Source organism: Dreissena polymorpha, chromosome 12, assembly GCF_020536995.1.
Source record: "Dreissena polymorpha isolate Duluth1 chromosome 12, UMN_Dpol_1.0, whole genome shotgun sequence".
Taxonomy (NCBI): domain Eukaryota; kingdom Metazoa; phylum Mollusca; class Bivalvia; order Myida; family Dreissenidae; genus Dreissena; species Dreissena polymorpha.
This window is the reverse complement of record NC_068366.1, coordinates 68089131-68107856: the sequence shown is the minus strand read 5'-3', so window position 1 is coordinate 68107856 and position 18726 is coordinate 68089131. Positions and strand designations below refer to the sequence as shown.

Sequence of the window (18726 nt, the reverse complement as noted above, 5' to 3'; positions counted from 1 at the left end):
AGTGCCAACAGAGTCTAATGACCGTTCGGACGAGACTTCACAACACATTTCTCGTTTCAGTATTAACTAGGGATGGCAACGGTTAACCGGTTAACCGGTTATCCGTTTCTTAAGAAGGTTAACCGATTACAAAATTAATATTCGGTTACTCTTTCAGAAAACGCATTTTTGTTGTTGAACGCAATACATTCTCAAATCGTTAGTTTTGTTTTACTTCATTTCACTGTATTGGCTAATCCGCTTAACTGATCGCAAATTATCGGCAATTACCACCCGTGATGCCCCCCCCCCCCCAGTGGATCAAAATCGATTAAAGTTGTAAACCATTGAGGTGTAGCGTATTAATGAGCAGGCACACGAGCAATTAGTAAAAACGCTTCATTTATTATTACATCAACAAAGATTTTGAGAGAGCGAAAGTAATAAAAGAAAGTTTTTTTTCTAACACGCATCAAATATTATCCCCATTAAGATAAACACGCTTCATTTATTATTTTTTTGACGTAAAACACGCTTTATGCAATATTCCTTGATCAACAACACGTTTCATGTAGTATGCCATTAGCAAACGGACCAACGCTGAATTTCAAATACCACGCTTTTAAGAATGTTTACGCGTTTCGAAAACAAGAAACCCTGTTGGGAAAACTAAAATGTTTGGGCTAGTGAATTTATAATGAATAATGCGTATATTTTATGTTATGTGACTTGTCAAAACGTGACTCATTCTCTTTTTATGTAAGGCATTACGTGCATTCAAAAGTAATCGTGACCCTAACAATCCTTATTGAACGGCGTCATATGAAAATGAGCCCTATGCCATATGCGGCCAGCGTTGCTCCAGAGCAGCCTGCGCAGTCACGCAAGGTTTCGTGGTCTCATTGGCATTCCGTGTAGCACCTGGCAAGACCAAACGAATGCGTTAATTGATCTGGAGCTACATATGTCGAATAAGACCCATTTTCGCATGACGAGGATCAAATAATACTCAATACGTTTGTGTACTCGAGTATAGCACTGCACTTTCGTGTTATCGCAACTTCGAAAGTCAAGTATTAAAAATAAATGTAAGTTGCATTTATATATCATCGTGATAGTTCTCCTTTTCCTTTTCCTAATGATCATCAATTTCAGCATTGTCATGATTATCAGCAGTACCAACATCAGCAGCAGTACTAGCGTCAGTGGCATGTCAATGCATTTCAGTATTATTATAACCACAATTACATCATACATGTGTGATGAATATCATAATATTGTGTAATGTAAAAAGGTTCTAAGATGTTCACATTATTAGAAGTGTGTCATTAAAAGCCTTTACTAGCTAGATTTGAACATCGGTGCTACAGAGCTCCGGTATAAAAACAAAGACACAATTTATAAACGAAAATCAAAGCAAAGTATCTGCTTAACGAGAATCCAGTGAATGTTGAAATTTCGTCCCTGATTAGCCTTTACGGACTGCACAGGATAATCTTGGACGACACTGTACGCACGTGCCTGGTTGTCTCACAACGCACAAGTAATTAGGTTGCAAGACAATCAACAAGACAGAGTATATTTGCATATACATGTAATTGTTTATAAACGTCAAAGACCTATAAAATACATATTTTATATGTCTTTGTAAACGTATGCGTTTTTTGATGTTTTTTTATGTGGTCAAAAGACAGTCAATTAACCGGTTAACCTCTCGAATATCGAAAGAGGTTAACCGGTTACGGATTTGCTTAGGTTTGACATCCCTAGTATTAACCACTATATAAATCTATATATTACATCTAAACGATACGTGATTCATGATATCTGCGTAGCAAATGTAAACCCAATGAAACCACAATGGCTTCAGGGGGGGGGGAATTTTCGTTCGTTTTATTTTCACTACCAATCAATTAGATGATCATAAAGGAAAAACGCAAACGACTAAAACAAACAAAAGCCGATGGCCACTGAAAGCTTTTGCATATACGATGCATGTAACCGGCATCCTATTATCGCTACTGAATTGAATTGTATATTGAACTTTATTAATCCAAGCAAACTACTCTATAAATATCTATAGATATTTTAACGTGTTTTTCATTAGTACGTTTTAACATAACCTTTAAAGACAATAACGGAAAGCAGCTGCAAAAGAAAATAGAAATAAGAATATTGGTTTTAAAAAAATGCAAGCATATTAAATGCGTTATACTAAATGAAACGAAATTAAGGTTTGTGTAACAATGATACCTGTTCCGCACAGTGGTCCGGTAAATCCTGGTACGCATGTGCAAGTGAACGAACCAATGGTATTCGTGCATGTTGCTCCGTTAAGGCATGGGCTGGTAGTATTGACTGTGCATTCGTTGATATCTGCAAACCGAACATACACATTTGTATAAATAAGAATAATGTAACTCATGAAACATCAGCCAGAGAAAATATCGTATATTATACAGAACAATGGCTACGATAAGACATTAAACATAAGTGTGTGAAGTTCAGTAATCGACAGAAGCTCAGCAAATAACGAATGCTGATCTGGCACAGCACCTGGCTCGACATTTTAGATCAGCATTCGTTTTAAAAGTGCTACTGCGAATGCTGAGCCAGCTCAGCACTCCAGCGCGACATTCCAGATCAGCATTCGTTTTTGAAAGTGTTACGGCGAATGCTGAGCCAGCTCAGCACTCCAGCGCGACATTCCAGATCAGCATTCGTGTCAAAAGCGCCAAGTCGAATGCTGAGCCATCTCAGCACTCCAGCGCGACATTTTAGATCAGCATTCGTCTTAAAAGTATTACGGCCAATTCTCAACACCCCAGCGCGACATTCCAGATCGGCATTAGTCTTATTAGAGTTATGGCGAATGCTGAGCCAGCTCAGCACTCTAGCGCGACATTCCAGATCAGCATTCGTTTCAAAAGCGTTAAGTCGAATGCTGAGCAAGCTCAATACCCCAGCGCGACATTCTAGATCAGCATTCGTTTTAAAGGGTTGCGGCGAACGCTGAGCCAGCTCGGCACTCCAGCGCGACATTCCAGATCAGCATTCGTTTCAAAAGCGTTAAGACAAATGCTGAGCCAGCTCAACACCCCAGCGCGACATTCCAGATCAGCATTCGTCTTATAAGAGTTATGGCGAATGGTAAGCCAGCTCAGCACTCCAGTGCAACATTCTAGATCAGCATTCGTTTTGAAGGCGTTAAGTTGAATGTTGAGCCAGCTCAACACCCCGGCTAAACATTCCAGATCAGATATCGTCTTATAAGAGTTATGGCGAGCTCAGCACTCTAGCGCAACATTCCAGATAAGCATTTGTTTTAAAAGTATTACGGCGAAAGCTGAGCCAGCTCAGCACCCAAGCGCGACATTTTAGATCTGCGTTCGTTTTTAAAGTATAACGGCGAATGCTTAGCCAGCTCAGCTCACCAGCCCGACATTCTAGATCATAAAATCTGTCAAAATCGCTTTGCCCTTCCGGAGATGCAACTCCAGCTTGTATCTCCTACAACTCTTATGTCTGTTCGCCCTTATCGGACAAATATTTTGCACCATTATGTCCCATGTTGTACTCATGTTTTATTCAAATTTGGACCCAAACATAATCGATTTGTACTTCCGGAGGCTGGACAACTATTTCTATCTCATGAAGGTCCCATCTGTTTTCCACTGATGGATAATTAATAAGCTCATTTGTGACCCAGGTTGGTTGGACCCATGTTGTAGCCTTTAAGAAACCCATAAAAGTCGTATCGCACTTCCGGCTTTTTGACACTCATCGGTGCCAACATGGGGCTCATATGTAGACACGTATTGGACTTATATGTAAACTATCTGGACTTGATTGCTTTGAACGTGTTGTCGTTGTCGTCGACTTACTAGGTACACACTCCGGCGTATAGTTCCAGTTCCCGTTCAAACAAAGCATTGTGTTCTGACCGGTTTTCTCAAAGTATCCCGGGTTGCATCGGACCATTCGCCGTGAGTTAAGTTCGAAACTGTTCCCAAGTATGACACCGTTTATAACAGGCTCCACTGCTGGACATTCTGAATTAAGAATATGTGTGCGATTCATCGTTTAAATAATTCCAAAACATCGTAAGACATAATTATTTAAGTTTTGATACAATTGTTAAAGAAGTAAACTATCTCAGCAGCAGCCACCATTATAAGTTTTTTGCATTAGTTTTATTGTTTTCCTTTCACCCATTAACGTGACCTTTATTTTAAGAACACATTGTCAATAATTGTTCATTTGTTGTGAAATTACATTCCATCTTAACGTACATTGTTCGTAAGATCTTTAATAGAAAGGGCTCTGATGCGTAGCAAGTTTACGGCCATGGCGTTACAACGAATTGTTTTATAGTCTGGTTTTCGAGAGACAAAGAACTGTTTAATAACAGATGGAAAACGATTAATATAACAAATAGTTTGCAATTTAAATATGATATCGATTTTGCAATGCTGTACTCAGTTACTAAGCGTCTTTCCGAGTTATTAATGACTATTTTCACACCGAAAATACTAGTCTAGACTGTGTATGTAGAGAATTAACGAAATGTTAAACTGTAAAATAAATGGATTTATTCACTAAGAAACCGCTCCTTAAAAAGTGGTTTCGTTTCGCTTTTATTTTGATTAAAATAAATTTACCTCTTTTACCACACTGATTCGATTTGCGATTATATCTTTCACCCGTTGCGCATTCGCTCATCCCCTGTGAATAATATACATACAATCTATTATTTAATAGAAAATTGTAGTTAATCGGCTTATGACAAAACCGGATATTCTGTGTGCGTGATGTAAGACTCTAAGGATAAACCATATGCCATTAAATCCATGGTAAACATTTCTCTGGTAATAATGTCTTCTTAATGTAAGCAATATTTAATTATATGAAAGAAACACGTATTTAAACAAGTACATACCATAATAAAAGATCCAGTTCTACTAATAACTTTTGATTGCTTGCGTCGAAATCGTACAAAGAAGTATGATATAAACAGCAACATTTTAAATTGTTTTTAAACAGCTAAAAAGACGTCTAAAATCTTGAAATTGTTTTCATATTTGCTTACATATTGCACACTTAAATCCCAAAATCCAAAAATAGTTTTATTTTATTTTACTAATTAAATATGTTGTAATTTAAAATGCGTTCAATACTTTGTTTTAAACATGTATTTATACATGTATTGCATAATTATTTCACATTTGGTTTGGGACAAGTACTTATAAAAACGTGTATTTATGCACGGCATTGTCACGACAATTCGATGATAGTACGTGTATCTGCTTTATTATATATCACGAGATTTGCGAATACTTAACAAGCGTTTCGGATTTAAATTAATTTAAAATATATATATATATATATTAATATATTTATAAAATTCTCAGATTACAGATAACGAACTGTCTGCTACATGTTAAACTATAACAATTCTAAGAAGGGTGTAACATTAGTTTTAAAAAAAAATGAGCTATTTGAAATGCTTACAAAAATCGCGCAATTTTCTTTGATAGTATAATCTCAATCGGAAAGATTTTCTTAATTATTGGCAACGTGTTTACCTCAACTGCGCTGATGTCGCTTTTTCTGATAAAGTTGCATCGTCGATCATCGCTGTTATTCGAGTTCACCTCGTCCACATCAAATAGTTCGCAGCATTTAAAACCCGGGCTATACCCGGCCCCTTTGCACGAAGCCCGCACTGCGCATTCGTATGCACACTGCCTTGGTGTTAGGTCAAACAGGAGGTGTACTCTCAAACTTGCCAAGGGGCATTGGTTAAATCGGAACACGTTGAAGTCTGCTTCTTCCAAACCCTTGCATTCCACTTTAGTCGTATTAAAGACCGTTGCTATCAAAATCGCTGTCAAAACCCTCACCATGATGTTCATTTTTGTATTAAAGGAAATTGAATATTCCAATAATATAGTAGTACATGTCACTGGTTACTAAATCCAAAATTATTAAACAATAAACATATCCGCGTCCAACGTTCTTAATGTTATATTCCAATAACTGCTCAGTTTTAATAATCGCGCACCCAATGCTATCTGAGAACAACTGATTGAATGCATCACGTACGTTTGTAACCTTTAAAGCTGCATGTCAGCTTGTGGCAGATAATCACAGCCCCAAAGTGCATGCATAATATATGAAATATCGAGTACTAATACTAGTTGGTTAACACAACAACTTATTATTATGATGTTCTTTTTAAATATAATGTCTTATGAATGATCACATAAATATATACAATTAAGTGTAAGTGTTTGTTTTCATGGAAAGACAATATATATATTTTAACTATCGCGACAGTTACCCATTCGAGAGATAATGGTAACGGTATCACCAAAAATATAATTTCGTGTACATGTTAAGCTATTAAGCATATTTTTGGAATTATTACAATTGTGTAATTATCAAGCACTGACATGTTCATAGAGCAAAATCTACCTATATGATATCGGCTTTCCTCACATTTCCTCTTTGAAGTTCACAAACCAAATACTACGTGTGAACCATTTGGTGGAAGATGTAAATACATGTGTACTATTTGATTGAAAATCTGAATAATGTCTCTACACGCATGGAAACTAGTTAAAACATGGAATTGAGTACAACCTTGCGATGCTGTATACGTATTGTAAAGCATAATAATAAAGCTGGTATAACTTTTGATATACGAACATTGTTTATATATATTGGTGATGTATTGGGTAAAATTAAGTGCAGCTACTAAATAAACTTTATTTCATAATTTGCATGTTTACAAAAAAATGTGTCAGTTAATAAGTAAGACTTCATAATTTCTTTTTATTTAAGTTCAATTTTATTTTAAATAAATAGCAACAAATGAATTATATTTCAAAATAGATTTTCCCTTAAAAGAGTCTACACGACACAAGGCAACAACCCACATTAGAGCCTTACAACATATTTCTGAGCAGATCAGATACATTTGTTTTGCCCGAAAAGTTGCTACATGTTAATGATCAGACAAGTAACATTGTACTACCGAAAATACATTTTCACTGTGTTTTAAGACCAGTTACATTAAATGATGGGCCATGCAATGTTCAATGTGTTAATATCAGATAAGTTACATTAATTAATATGTTGTCTGCCATAAAAATGTATTTTGTTACCATTCAGACCAGAATAGTATTCTACCTGTGAAGAAGTAACTTGTAAATGTATTCACTACCTGGACCCGGTTGCTCAATATTCTAACGGACTGTAACGCTTACAGCCTGTAACCGGTTGACGAAAGTAACATTAATATGACAAGCTAATCGAGCCTTTGAAAATTAATCAAGCATTTTTAACACCAAAATACATGTGACATGTTTCACTGTAAATAAAATACAATTGATTAAACAGTTAGCGACCTTCAACACGATCATTAACTTATTGGAATAACACGCTTTAACATTAGGTTAATGAAGTTCAAACCACATTGACGTAATGGCAATCCATTTTTAATGAAGCTTTTCATTCTCGTAGAACAACTGATACAATCTTAGGCTCGATTGGTCATTGTCGGCTCGGATCGTATACTTAAATGTACCCCGGGTACGAAAAATATATCAACACGAATCCGGCCAATTTCATTGTGTACACACCGGTCTTACTGACCTGTGTACTAACGCAAAAGGAATTGTGGGTAGCACTTCTTTTACGAGTGAAAAGTGAAAGCGAAAGTAGGTCAGGTAATCGTGCTTCTGATAATCGGTATCAGTCTAAACAGAGATTCAAAATCACATTTAAACATAATAAAATAACATTTCTTTAAACACACAATAAAAAACGATTTTTTTAATTATTACTGTAGTAGTAGTTGTTGTTGTTGTTGTTGTATTGAAATAATTGAAATTAAATACGAAAAATATATATTGTTGTTATTATATCAATTTATCCGTAAATTGTAGACCCACGGATACCACACAGATCATTCTAAACACGTATACCACACAGATCATATTAATGTAGGAATATTTTTCTTGTTTTTGTTTTCATAAATATATAACAAAAACCTGAAAATGCATGCAAAATCATTTAGTGTACGCTCCGCTCATCAAGTTTATTGCTTAATTTCACCAGAGGTGATGTTTCTGTGTTAAAATAAAATAATGCCCCCACACTGATCCTAGCTTTTTCTAACCGTTCAAACGCGCGGTTGCACTTAACTAAAAAAATACTTATTTGTTTTATAAAATCATGATACGTATAGAAAACTCCCATGAATGAGCGGGCTCTCCACTTCATCCCATTAAAAATGGTGAAATATTAACAAAGTAATCCTCAAAAATGTTACCTGCGTCGCGCTTTTGTTGATATTTTACTCCCCACACAGATCTTGAAAAGTCACGTGGTATAGGCACCGTGAGTAGGTCAGTGAACAAAGGAATCGAGTGGCGCGCATGCGAGAGATCTGCTGGCTTAGATAACAACAGAATCGCGCTTGCAAACATTCGAAGATACACAAACGGGTCAAAAATGCAAATTAACTTATAAGCGTATTTAAAAAAAAACACAAGAAACAAACAACCGTCAAATTCTTTATGAAAACATATTTAATGTTCATGTTTATATTGTTGTTTTTTTTCTTATAACGTTCTGCGCACGTTAGGAATGTAACGTTGAAATTTGGTTTCCCGTTAACGTTCCGACAAAAACGTTTTAAGAACGTTACAGGATTGTTACACTTTTAACAGCAATACATCCTAGGATCGTAGACATATATTGTTCAAATGTGACTTTCATAACATTTATTTCATATAACTAAAATAAGTTACGAATAATGATAGTTTGATTTTTGTTACAACGGTCTGAAAACGTTATGGGAACGTTCTGTGTGATCATAACCTAAATAGAACTTAAGTTTAACGTTATTTGAACGTTACGTGCTAGCTGGGTAGACATTTCTTCAAACATACTTATTTTATTACCAAAATACAACGTCGTATAGACGTCTTTTCCCAACGTTGTTTAAATGTCGCCATTCTAACGTTAACGTTGTATCTTGGTTGCCGATGTCGCGACCGAAATTCAACCAATATTCGACGTCTATTCAACGTCAGGTGTTTGCTGGGAAGTAACGTACCCTGGATAGTATATGGGCCCAGGAGCCCAATAAATTCAAATAAATATATAAAATCCTGTTTAATGAGAGAACAATTGACAAATGATCATGAATTAAAAAATCCCCACCCTCTGATATTGGAATCATAACAAGGTCATTAACTTGAATTTATCATAGACCTGTCTTCGCGGGCCGCAAAAATGTCTAAAATAGCTTTAATCCAAAGCATTCCTTGGTTCTCTTTACTTCCACCTGTGATTCTATTATAATAAAGATACACGTGCCGGCATTAAAATGGAATTGATGTTGTTAAAAAGTTGCTATATATAGTTATTGTTCAAGTGACAAAAAGCATTTAATGGAGGTAAACAATTATCAGGCAAGCATTTCCCGTCATGAGAAATGTACCAAGGGTTAAAAGGCAGATAACAGAAGACTAAGCACAGTTTTAGGTTTCGATAAAATTAAAATCCATTATTGTAAACATACAACATGATCACCGATTTGAGTCGTCTTACAAATGCCACGTTGTGCACAATATGTAAACTGCTGATGGCAATCAATGCATTATTTATATATATGTCACTTGAAATACGTAAGAGCGTCATTTTAGAACTTCATTTTATGATTGATAAGCATTTACAATATCGTTTCAGCACAAGACAGACTGTGCTTGTTAATTTGTCAAAGTATAAACCTTATCTCACCAAATTCGCTCTATATATTACCTTGCACACTCTACTTACATGTACACATATCATGGACATTGCGATAACATTAGACTGAGTACAACACACCATAATTATACGCATCACAGGACGTTTTTAGAACGCAAATTGTTACGGTAAGACAAAAGTTCGTTATCAAACGTGAAACACACTTCAAATCATTTGTATTCGTTGCCTAAAAAATAAGCTATGTGTTAGAAAGATGCGTAGTTTGTGTGAAAAGGGGTTAAGGCACATGTAAAATAATTCACAATATAACGCTGTGGTGGACAATTTTCATACTGAAACAAATCGACGCAGATTAAATTAATATATTTTCGTTTCTGACAAAACATTATCGTTAACAATTTCATAAGCGACAGTCCACTTCGAACCACGAACGTCTGCATGGTAGCAACGTTCTTTAACAATGCACCACTGCTCTTTCAATGTTTAATGCCACGCAAACATGGTGTGACGTTCACAATTCATCATTTAAAACTGGGTTTAACTTATTGATTTATACGAACAGCCCACCGTAGTCGAAATATATATGACTGACAAGTCAAATCTTTCTGGCATGGAGTTGTCTTGTGTTTTCGTCTCAAATGTCAAATGACGGATGCTATTTATCTTTGTAAGTTAGTTGTGAATCACATCCTCCGCAATCCAGTGGTTCCCGGCTCAGAATTATCTCAATAATGGCATTAATCCACTCAGGGCCAATAATTTGCATTATGTGGTTATTGTAAAACTAAGCTTAGCCCCGATTTTACAAAAGTAAATTATTGAGCTGTGATACTTATTTTTTTTAAATAAATATATATTAAATATTATTTAATGAACCCAATATAAGATATTATTTACTAAAATATTGTAATATAATGGACTACAAGTAATCCTAAGCAAAACTAATAATACAGTTTCATAACATGTAACATTATCTAAGATATGGGAAAAGACCTACTCACCGAATGTTGACAGATTCTGACAGTTCGTTGAATTACATGACATATGCATGTTGAACAGTTTACTGAGGTTTCATGCATATATCATTCTATCTACATCTTAATCCTTATAATCCTTAAATGTTACTCACAACTTAAGTAATTAATCCTCGTTCCTATGATTGTAATTCCATAAAGAATATCACTTCCAGTCACTCATAAACAGTGTCGACCATGCTTGTGACGTCATAACTTTATCTTTGTGATTTTAGCAAAAGACTGTGCCATATAGTTAATGGTTACAGTAAACTATGTCTTATTGTATTAATGTTAACGATTTGCTACTGTTTTATATCAAGTTATTGTCATTTGATTGATAAGCATAGATATAACATTTGGAACTATTTCCTGATGTGCGGAAGCGTTTTGAAGAGTTCATTTGGCGCGCATATTTGATTGGATGACAGTGGTTCAAATCGGCGATTCAAGCATTCTGATTGGTCGGAGCTGTCGCATAACCGTTTGCGGAGTCTGAGGAATTGTATCAAGAGGCATTCATATAAAAGACGCGCCGCAGACGACTTAGGATACATTCAACTTTTCGGCCACACAACATCTAAAATTATTTAAACTTTTAACAACTTTAATAATAATAATAACAAGAAAGAACTGGGATGTCGGACAAAATGTAACTATATTGTATTCTTATACATTTGTTGTTTTATGTTGGTATATTTTGAGAAGTATAAATAAATTAAGTCTCACTGTTTTCATTTCTTTATTCTTTAAGACATCTATTCACAGACTAAAAACATTTTAATAAACTAATAACTACCTGGTTGATAGAAAGGAAACAGTATTTACCGACGGCACGAAACCGTTACATTGGTGTCAGAAGTGGGATGCTAATATACTTTTAGCATCTCAGAACTTTTGTTTTTCATCACCACGGGGAAAACAGCAAGGGACAAAAACGGGAACGGCCTGACGAGAACGGGAACGGCCTGACGAAAACGAGAACGGCTTGACGAAAACGGGAACGGCCTGACGAAAACGGGAACGGCCTGACGAAAACGGAAACGGCCTGACAAAAACGGGAACGGCCTGACGAAAACGGAACGGCTGCACAAAAACGGGAACGGCTGCAATAGAACGGGAACTGCTGCTGTAGAACAGGAACGGCTGCACCAGAACGGAACGGCTGCATCAGAACGGAGCGGCTGCACAAGAACGGGAACGGTTGCAATCGAGCGGGAACGGCTGCAATAGAACGGAGCTCAGAACGGGAACGGCTGCACTAGAACGGAACGGCTTCACCAGAACGGAACGGCAGGGGCGGTAAAAGACAGAAACAGAAGTAGATAATCGTTTTCTTACTGCTTATTGTGTAAATTTATATGATCTATGTTTTATTGTGAATAATAAAGTGCAAATTTTCAAGTTCTTTTTCTTTGTGCCATTACCTTCACATTAGTCGTACAATGGCGGACAACAATGACCAGTCAGACTCCGAGGTTATCTTCAATGTTTACGAGAACGGAAGAGGGGAAGGTCAAGAGTACCAAGAGGGCCAATTTGACGAGGCATATGGTGGCTTTTACAGACGTGGACCGCGTCCAAATATTAAACCAGACCCTTATTCCGTAGATGAAGATTGGGACCAGTACATCGCATACTTTGAAGATTAAACAGAGCTTGCACAATGGAATGAAAAGGAGAAGTTATTATACCTTGCTACATCTCTTAAGCAGCAGGCACGCATGCATTACAGTTCGTTACCTGTTGCAGAAAAACGGTCTTACAAACTCCTGACAAACAGATTAAAACAGAGGTTTGGAAGTAAAAGACAACAGAACCGATGGCTTTCAAAGATGCAAAACAGAATGAGGGGAAAAACAGAAACAATTGCTGCTTTTGGGGATGAAATTCGACTACTGTCTCAGAAAGCCTATTCAACATTAGATCAAGAGGCTCAAGAAATGCTTGCATAACAACATTTTTATAAGAATGTTTCAGCCGAGATGAGATGCCGTTTAATGGATAAAAATTGCCAGACAATTAGTGAAGCTGTGGAGTTGGTTGAGCGTTATGAAGGTGTTGGGACGTTCAGGGCAAGGTGTGGGAGCGCAGATTAGGGGTGTAACAAATACAAACAGCAGAGAGAGATCTTTTGAAACCAATATGGAAAATGAGGGAACTTATGATCACTTTACCAGTGCCATTAAGTGTATTGAGCAACGATTGGACAAACTTGAATCTACCATGGGAGGCAGAACCTCTGGAAGATCGTGCTACAGATGTGGTTCTACAAACCATTTCATCAGAGAATGCCCGATCAAATACAACAGACAAGGACTGCAGCAGGAAAACTTCAGACCGTCACATCAATAGGTCGTGATGCGACGGTTCAAGTGAACAATCGAACTAAACAAATAGAGGTGACATGCAGACCAGATGAAAAGGCATTGCGGGCTGGTCACTGCAGCGATCTGATGAAAACGAAAGACAATGGTGTGTATATTGAAGGATTAATAGACGGAAATGCGGTTACCTTGCTATTAAATAGTGGAGCAACAACGACTTTAATATCTAAAGACACCATTGTCGCTATAGGAAAGAAGACAGATGATTTGCGTGAGCATAATCGCACAGTTTGTTCCGTAGACGGCACACCTTTAAACGTTCAAGGTTCTGTAGAGTTGAAGTTGAAGGTCGGGAGTTTCACAACTGCAATTGACGCCACCGTTTGCGATATACCAAATATTCAAGGAATTCTGGGACAAGATTTTATGGCAAACCACATTAAATCCTGGGACATTCAAAATCATAGACTTCACACACTGGATGGTAATATAATCGAATGTGTTACAGAAGGGACTGGGCTGAGTGTATGCACCCTGCTCGTGAAAGAGAGGGTTGAAATACCACCTAGGAGCTTTCAGATGTTACCTGTAGAAGTAAAAGGCTATGTGCCAGAGGTAGTGTTTGTTGATGGGATTCAAGGCTTGCAGGACATAAGTTGTCGAGTTGTGGCAGGCATTGTTGAAACTCAGGGAGAAGATGTGTCCGTGTGTGTTGTGAACGATTTTGATGAAACAGTTACTTTAGAAGCAGGATATCTTGTTGGCGAGTGTTTCCCAGTTGTGGACCCCATAATTTCTAAAGAAATTCAAACAGATACGTGCGCGATAGTCAAAAGTGACACGGGTGTGCAGTCTGAAGAGGTCATTTTGCCAGAACATGTGAAAAAGATGTTTGACGACGGTGTTGAATATTTGGATCCCGAACAGAAAAACAAGTTTGCAAAATTGTTGTATAAGTACCAAGATGTGTTTGCAAAGTCGTCCGACGATCTCGGTTGCACAAACGTCGTGAAACACAAGATAAACATTGGAAGTGCTAACCCCATCAGGCAGCAACCTAGACGACATCCATATGGAAAAAGAGAAGTGGAACGGGCTGAAGTTGAGATGATGCTTCAAAAGGGTATTATAGAACCGTCAAACAGTCCATGGTCTTCGCCAATAGTACTGGTGTCCAAAAAGGATAGCTCCACAAGGTTTTGCGTGGATTATCGAAAACTTAACGATGTGACAGTCAAGGACGCCTACCCTATTCCCATGGTAGATAACTGCTTAGATGCACTCTCTGGATCAAAATGGTTTAGCTCAATGGATCTTTGTTCAGGGTTTTGGCAAGTGGAGATGGATGAGAAGGACAAACTTAAGACAGCTTTTCAACGAGTCATGGCCAGTACCACTTCAAAGTTATGCCGTTTGGACTTGTAAATGCTCCCTCTATTTTCGATCGTGTTATGGAGGATGTTTTGCGGGGTCTACAGTGGATAGAGTCATTGCTGTATATGGATGACATCATAACCCCTGGTAAAACAGTCGATGAAAGCTTGACACGGCTTGAAAACGTTTTCGAACGGTTAAGAAAGGCTCATCTCAAACTGAATCCTTCCAAATGCAAATTCTTTCGAAAATCAGTGCCTTTTCTGGGTCATATAGTATCCGCAGAAGGTGTTGAAACAGACCCAGAAAAGGTCAGAACAATTAAAGAATGGCCAGTTCCAGAGTCAAGTAAGGAGGTTCGGAGATTTCTTGGCCTAGCATCGTATTACAGAAGATTCGTAAAGGGATTTGCTGACATTGCCAAGCCACTTCACAAATTGTGTAAGAAAAATGCGAAATTTATATGGAATCAGATGTGCCAAGAGGCTTTTGATTTTCTCAAAGATATGCTAACATCAGCACCGGTACTAGCGTACCCTCAACTGGGCTCTCAGTTCATTTTAGACACAGATGCTTCAGATGTAGGCGTTGGAGCCGTTTTGTCTCAAGTTCAAGGCGAGCATGAAAGAGTTATTGCTTACATGAGCAAAACAATGAATGTGCATGAGCGGTCTTATTGCGTAACAAGGAAAGAACTTCTGGCAGTTGTAACCGCTCTGAAACATTTCCACAGCTACTTATATGGACAGAAAATACTTGTCAGGACTGACAACGCTGCCGTGAGCTGGTTAAGATCGTTAAAAACACCAACTGGACAAGTCACACGATGGCTTCAAGAACTCAATACATATGACTTAACAGTAGAACAAGCCACAAGAATGCCGATGCTTTGTCCAGAAGACCATGTAAGTCGTGCAAGCACCAACAAGATAATCAAGAAGCGATGATATATAAAGCTGAATCGACTGATGAAATTATTAGGGCCGTTACAAGAAGTAACGCGGCTGCACAGTCAACAGAACTTAAGAGAGCAGAATATCTAATTGATGGTTGGACACATGCAGAAATCGCTTAAAGTCAAGTGAGTGGCAGTGCAATAGGTGTTATTAAGCTTGCAAAAGATGAAAATGAAACCAGACCGGAATGGAAAGACATTTCAGATTCAAAAGCTGAAACAAAAACTTTGTGGAGACAGTGGGATCGCCTAGTAATTGTTGGGAGGGTTGCTGTTTCGAAAGTACGAAGAAAACAATGGGGACATTTTACACCAGCTGGTAACGCCGGCTGATCGACGTTATGTTGTTTTGAAATTGCATCATGATGTTGCCAGTGGCGGTCATCTTGGAGTGGAAAAGAATCTGTACAAAATCAGAAAAGCATTCTATTGGCCTGGTATGGCAGATTATGTGAAAGAATATTGTTCAACATGTGATGTGTGTGCAGTTAACAAGCTTTCACGACAGTCAAACAAAGCACCACTTGGCCGTTATTTAGTTGGTAAACCAATGGAGCGTGTGCAAATGGACATACTTGGAACACTTCCAGTTACAGATAATGGCAATCGCTACATACTTGTTATCATCGACTGGTTCACCAAATGGACAGAATGTGTCGCTATACCTGATTTAGAGTCGAAAACTGTTGCAAAAGCGTTTTTGGATAATTTTGTGTGTCGATTTGGAACTCCCCTACAGATGTACACGGATCAAGGCCGAAGTTTTGAATCTAAACTTCTTGAAGATCTTTGTGATTTTCTTGGGATTCAAAAGACGCACTCCACGTCTAGACGACCTCAGGCAAATGGACTGATTGAAAGATTTAACAGAACACTTCTTGCTATGCTGCGGTCATATTGTCAAGACGAACCAGCCTGTTGGGACGTTTATCTGCAACAAGTATGTATGGCATATCGCTCTTCACCTCAAAGTAGCACATCCGTCAACCCTAACAAGATGGTATTTGGCAAGGATATTCGTCTTCCGTTGCAAGCAGTAGTAGGTGTACCAGAAGAGGACACACCGGAAACAAGTGTAGATGGCTATGTTAGTCTGCTGAAAAAGAAAATAAAAGGTTGTCATGAAATTGCAAGAAGTCACCTGAAGGTTGCAGCTCTACATCAAAAGAAGCACTATGACAGCAATGTAAAGAAGAAGTTTTTCCCAGGACAGGTTGTGTGGTTGCATGATCCATCAAGAAAAGTTGGTATAAACACTAAACTAGCCGTGAAATGGAAAGGACCATTTCTTGTCACAAGGATGATAGACGATCTCGTTTGCAAAGTAAAGCAGTCGTCAAGAAAGGCTCCAAAAGCATATCATGTTGACAGATTATATCCTTATACAGGGACTTGCATTCCAAGTTGGATAAAGAAGGTCCAGCTGCAAAATTTAATGGAAAATAATTAACATTGTTAACACAACTGACCTGAACTGTTTATACTGTAAATGTATGAATAAACTTTTAAAAAATGTGTTAAACTTTTAACTATGGTGGAGACCCTGTGTGTCTGGTATCGATATGTGCCTGTCTATCAAACTATTTATAAATTAATATGTTGTATTTAAAAAAAAAGTCTGTGCATGGATTGTCAAAGACAAATTTAACTTTTGAAATAGTGTTACATTGGATTGTTGGTTACCATGTGTCTATTGTTCAAGTCGGTATTTCAGGGAAAAATGCTGGTTGTGTGAAGCCTACTTACCCGACAGGAAGTCACTAAATGTCCACCTGATCTCTTCAGCCCATCGACGACTTTCTGTGATGTGCGCTTGGTGTGATGGGAAACAGAACGTTTACACCCGTATAGCGGATCTGGAATCCCATGTGTAGAAAGTCCACCGAGAGGTAACAATAAGCAAGGACCAGTTCACCAGGGCGAATGGGTTTTACTTCGCCAAGTATCCTGAGGACTACGCTAAAGTATTTGACAACATCAACCCTTATGACTCCAAGGCGGCCTATGAAGCGAGGAAAGCCATAAGAAGTTGGAGCGATACATTTTCGGACAAGCAAGCTAGGGGAGATCAATGGACGGCCGGTTGAAGGAAAGGATTGGAGATTTTAAGAGGTATGGCGAAGAAGAGGGAATCCAGGGAGCGGAGTGTGTCGCGAGACAAGAGGACTGTGGTGGAGAAATCCGCTAGAATTGAAAGACAAGTGGAACGGGAAGATAGCAGTTCAGTTGATCAGTTAGAACAAGGCACAAGCTCGAAAGTAGTAGCTGAAGAAGAAAGGCCAAAAGAAACTGAAAAGGGACTAAAACGTAGGAGGCAAGAGTCTGAAGGGGATCAAGACTTTGATCACAAGGACAACATAGAGTTGCGTGAAGAAGCTGTTTCGGAGAGAAATATGGGCCCAGGTCGAGACAGGGTCGTTTCTCCAAGTGGTGAGATATCTTCCTCCTCCTCCTCCTCCTCATCTTCCTCTTCAGCGTCGTCCTGTAGCTCAGCCGTGTTGGGTTCAAGTAGCAGCTTAAAGGACAGAGCCTTCCGGATTCTGCAAAAGGGCTGCATGCCCGTGTGTCCGCCTGCGAAAAGGGACTTATCATTGGTAAATGAATTCACCATGGAAGCGAACAACCAACAGATTGTATGGCCGCCAGCAAACTGGAAGAAGATGACCCCGGATCAGAAACTCATGGCCCATGAGAATGTGGCCATCTTTCTTGAGCGTGTGGAGAGCACCAACTTCCAAACATTGTCTAGGAGAGCCCTCTTGGACAAGTACAACTTCATGTCCCTCGAAGCTGAGGGTAAGCCGACAGTGGAAGAAGGAGAGGCAGAGAAGATGGACTCAAAAATTCGTTACTACAACTTTAACTATCTCAAGGCCATCGTAAACGGGGAAGTGCAGGAGACTCGCGTGACAGAGGGTATCGTTCGGGGACTTGAACTGGCTGATAGGTGGAAGGACACTGATGTGATAACTGTAAAACTGGATGAGGCAAAGATTAAAATACGTGTGGGAGCGTAAGAGTTGTCTGATGTATGTGATTTGCAGACTGAGACTAGATACTAGTTACATTGTTTTTAAATTTTTCATGTTGCTATGCCATCTGTATGTTCTCGTTGCATAAATGTTAAAGCAGCCATTACAAATGGCTATTTGTGTTTAGAGTGTTTGCTAACTTGTTTGTAATAAGAAGTATGAAGTTTGCAAACAAATACGTGTTATATTTTTTAAGAACTAATAATATTAAATTGAAAAAGTAAGAAATACACATATATGTTTACCGTTGAGCCGAGATATCA

At 38.2% G+C, this 18726-nt stretch overlaps 2 protein-coding genes across 2 annotated transcripts in view; one reads left to right on the top strand and one right to left on the bottom strand.

The window, feature by feature from the left end:
• The window catches only part of LOC127853630 (uncharacterized), a 149227-nt gene extending 140857 nt beyond the window's left edge, over window positions 1-8370 (bottom strand). Inside the window, exons 1-5 of the mRNA XM_052388306.1 lie at window positions 8318-8370; window positions 5565-5951; window positions 4641-4704; window positions 3864-4031; window positions 2233-2355 (exon numbers count right to left, since the gene is read on the bottom strand). Of these exons, the coding sequence (XP_052244266.1) occupies window positions 2233-2355; window positions 3864-4031; window positions 4641-4704; window positions 5565-5894 (685 nt within the window). The 5' untranslated portion in view covers window positions 5895-5951; window positions 8318-8370. The remainder of the gene's footprint in view (window positions 1-2232; window positions 2356-3863; window positions 4032-4640; window positions 4705-5564; window positions 5952-8317) is intronic.
• A 1475-nt stretch (window positions 8371-9845) lies between these two features.
• Window positions 9846-18530, top strand: LOC127853399 (uncharacterized). Its single transcript, XM_052387912.1, has 2 exons — window positions 9846-9929; window positions 17146-18530. Exon 2 carries the CDS (start codon window positions 17546-17548, stop codon window positions 18446-18448), a length of 903 nt encoding a protein of 300 aa, XP_052243872.1. The 5' UTR covers window positions 9846-9929; window positions 17146-17545; the 3' UTR covers window positions 18449-18530.
• Window positions 18531-18726: the final 196 nt, after the last annotated feature.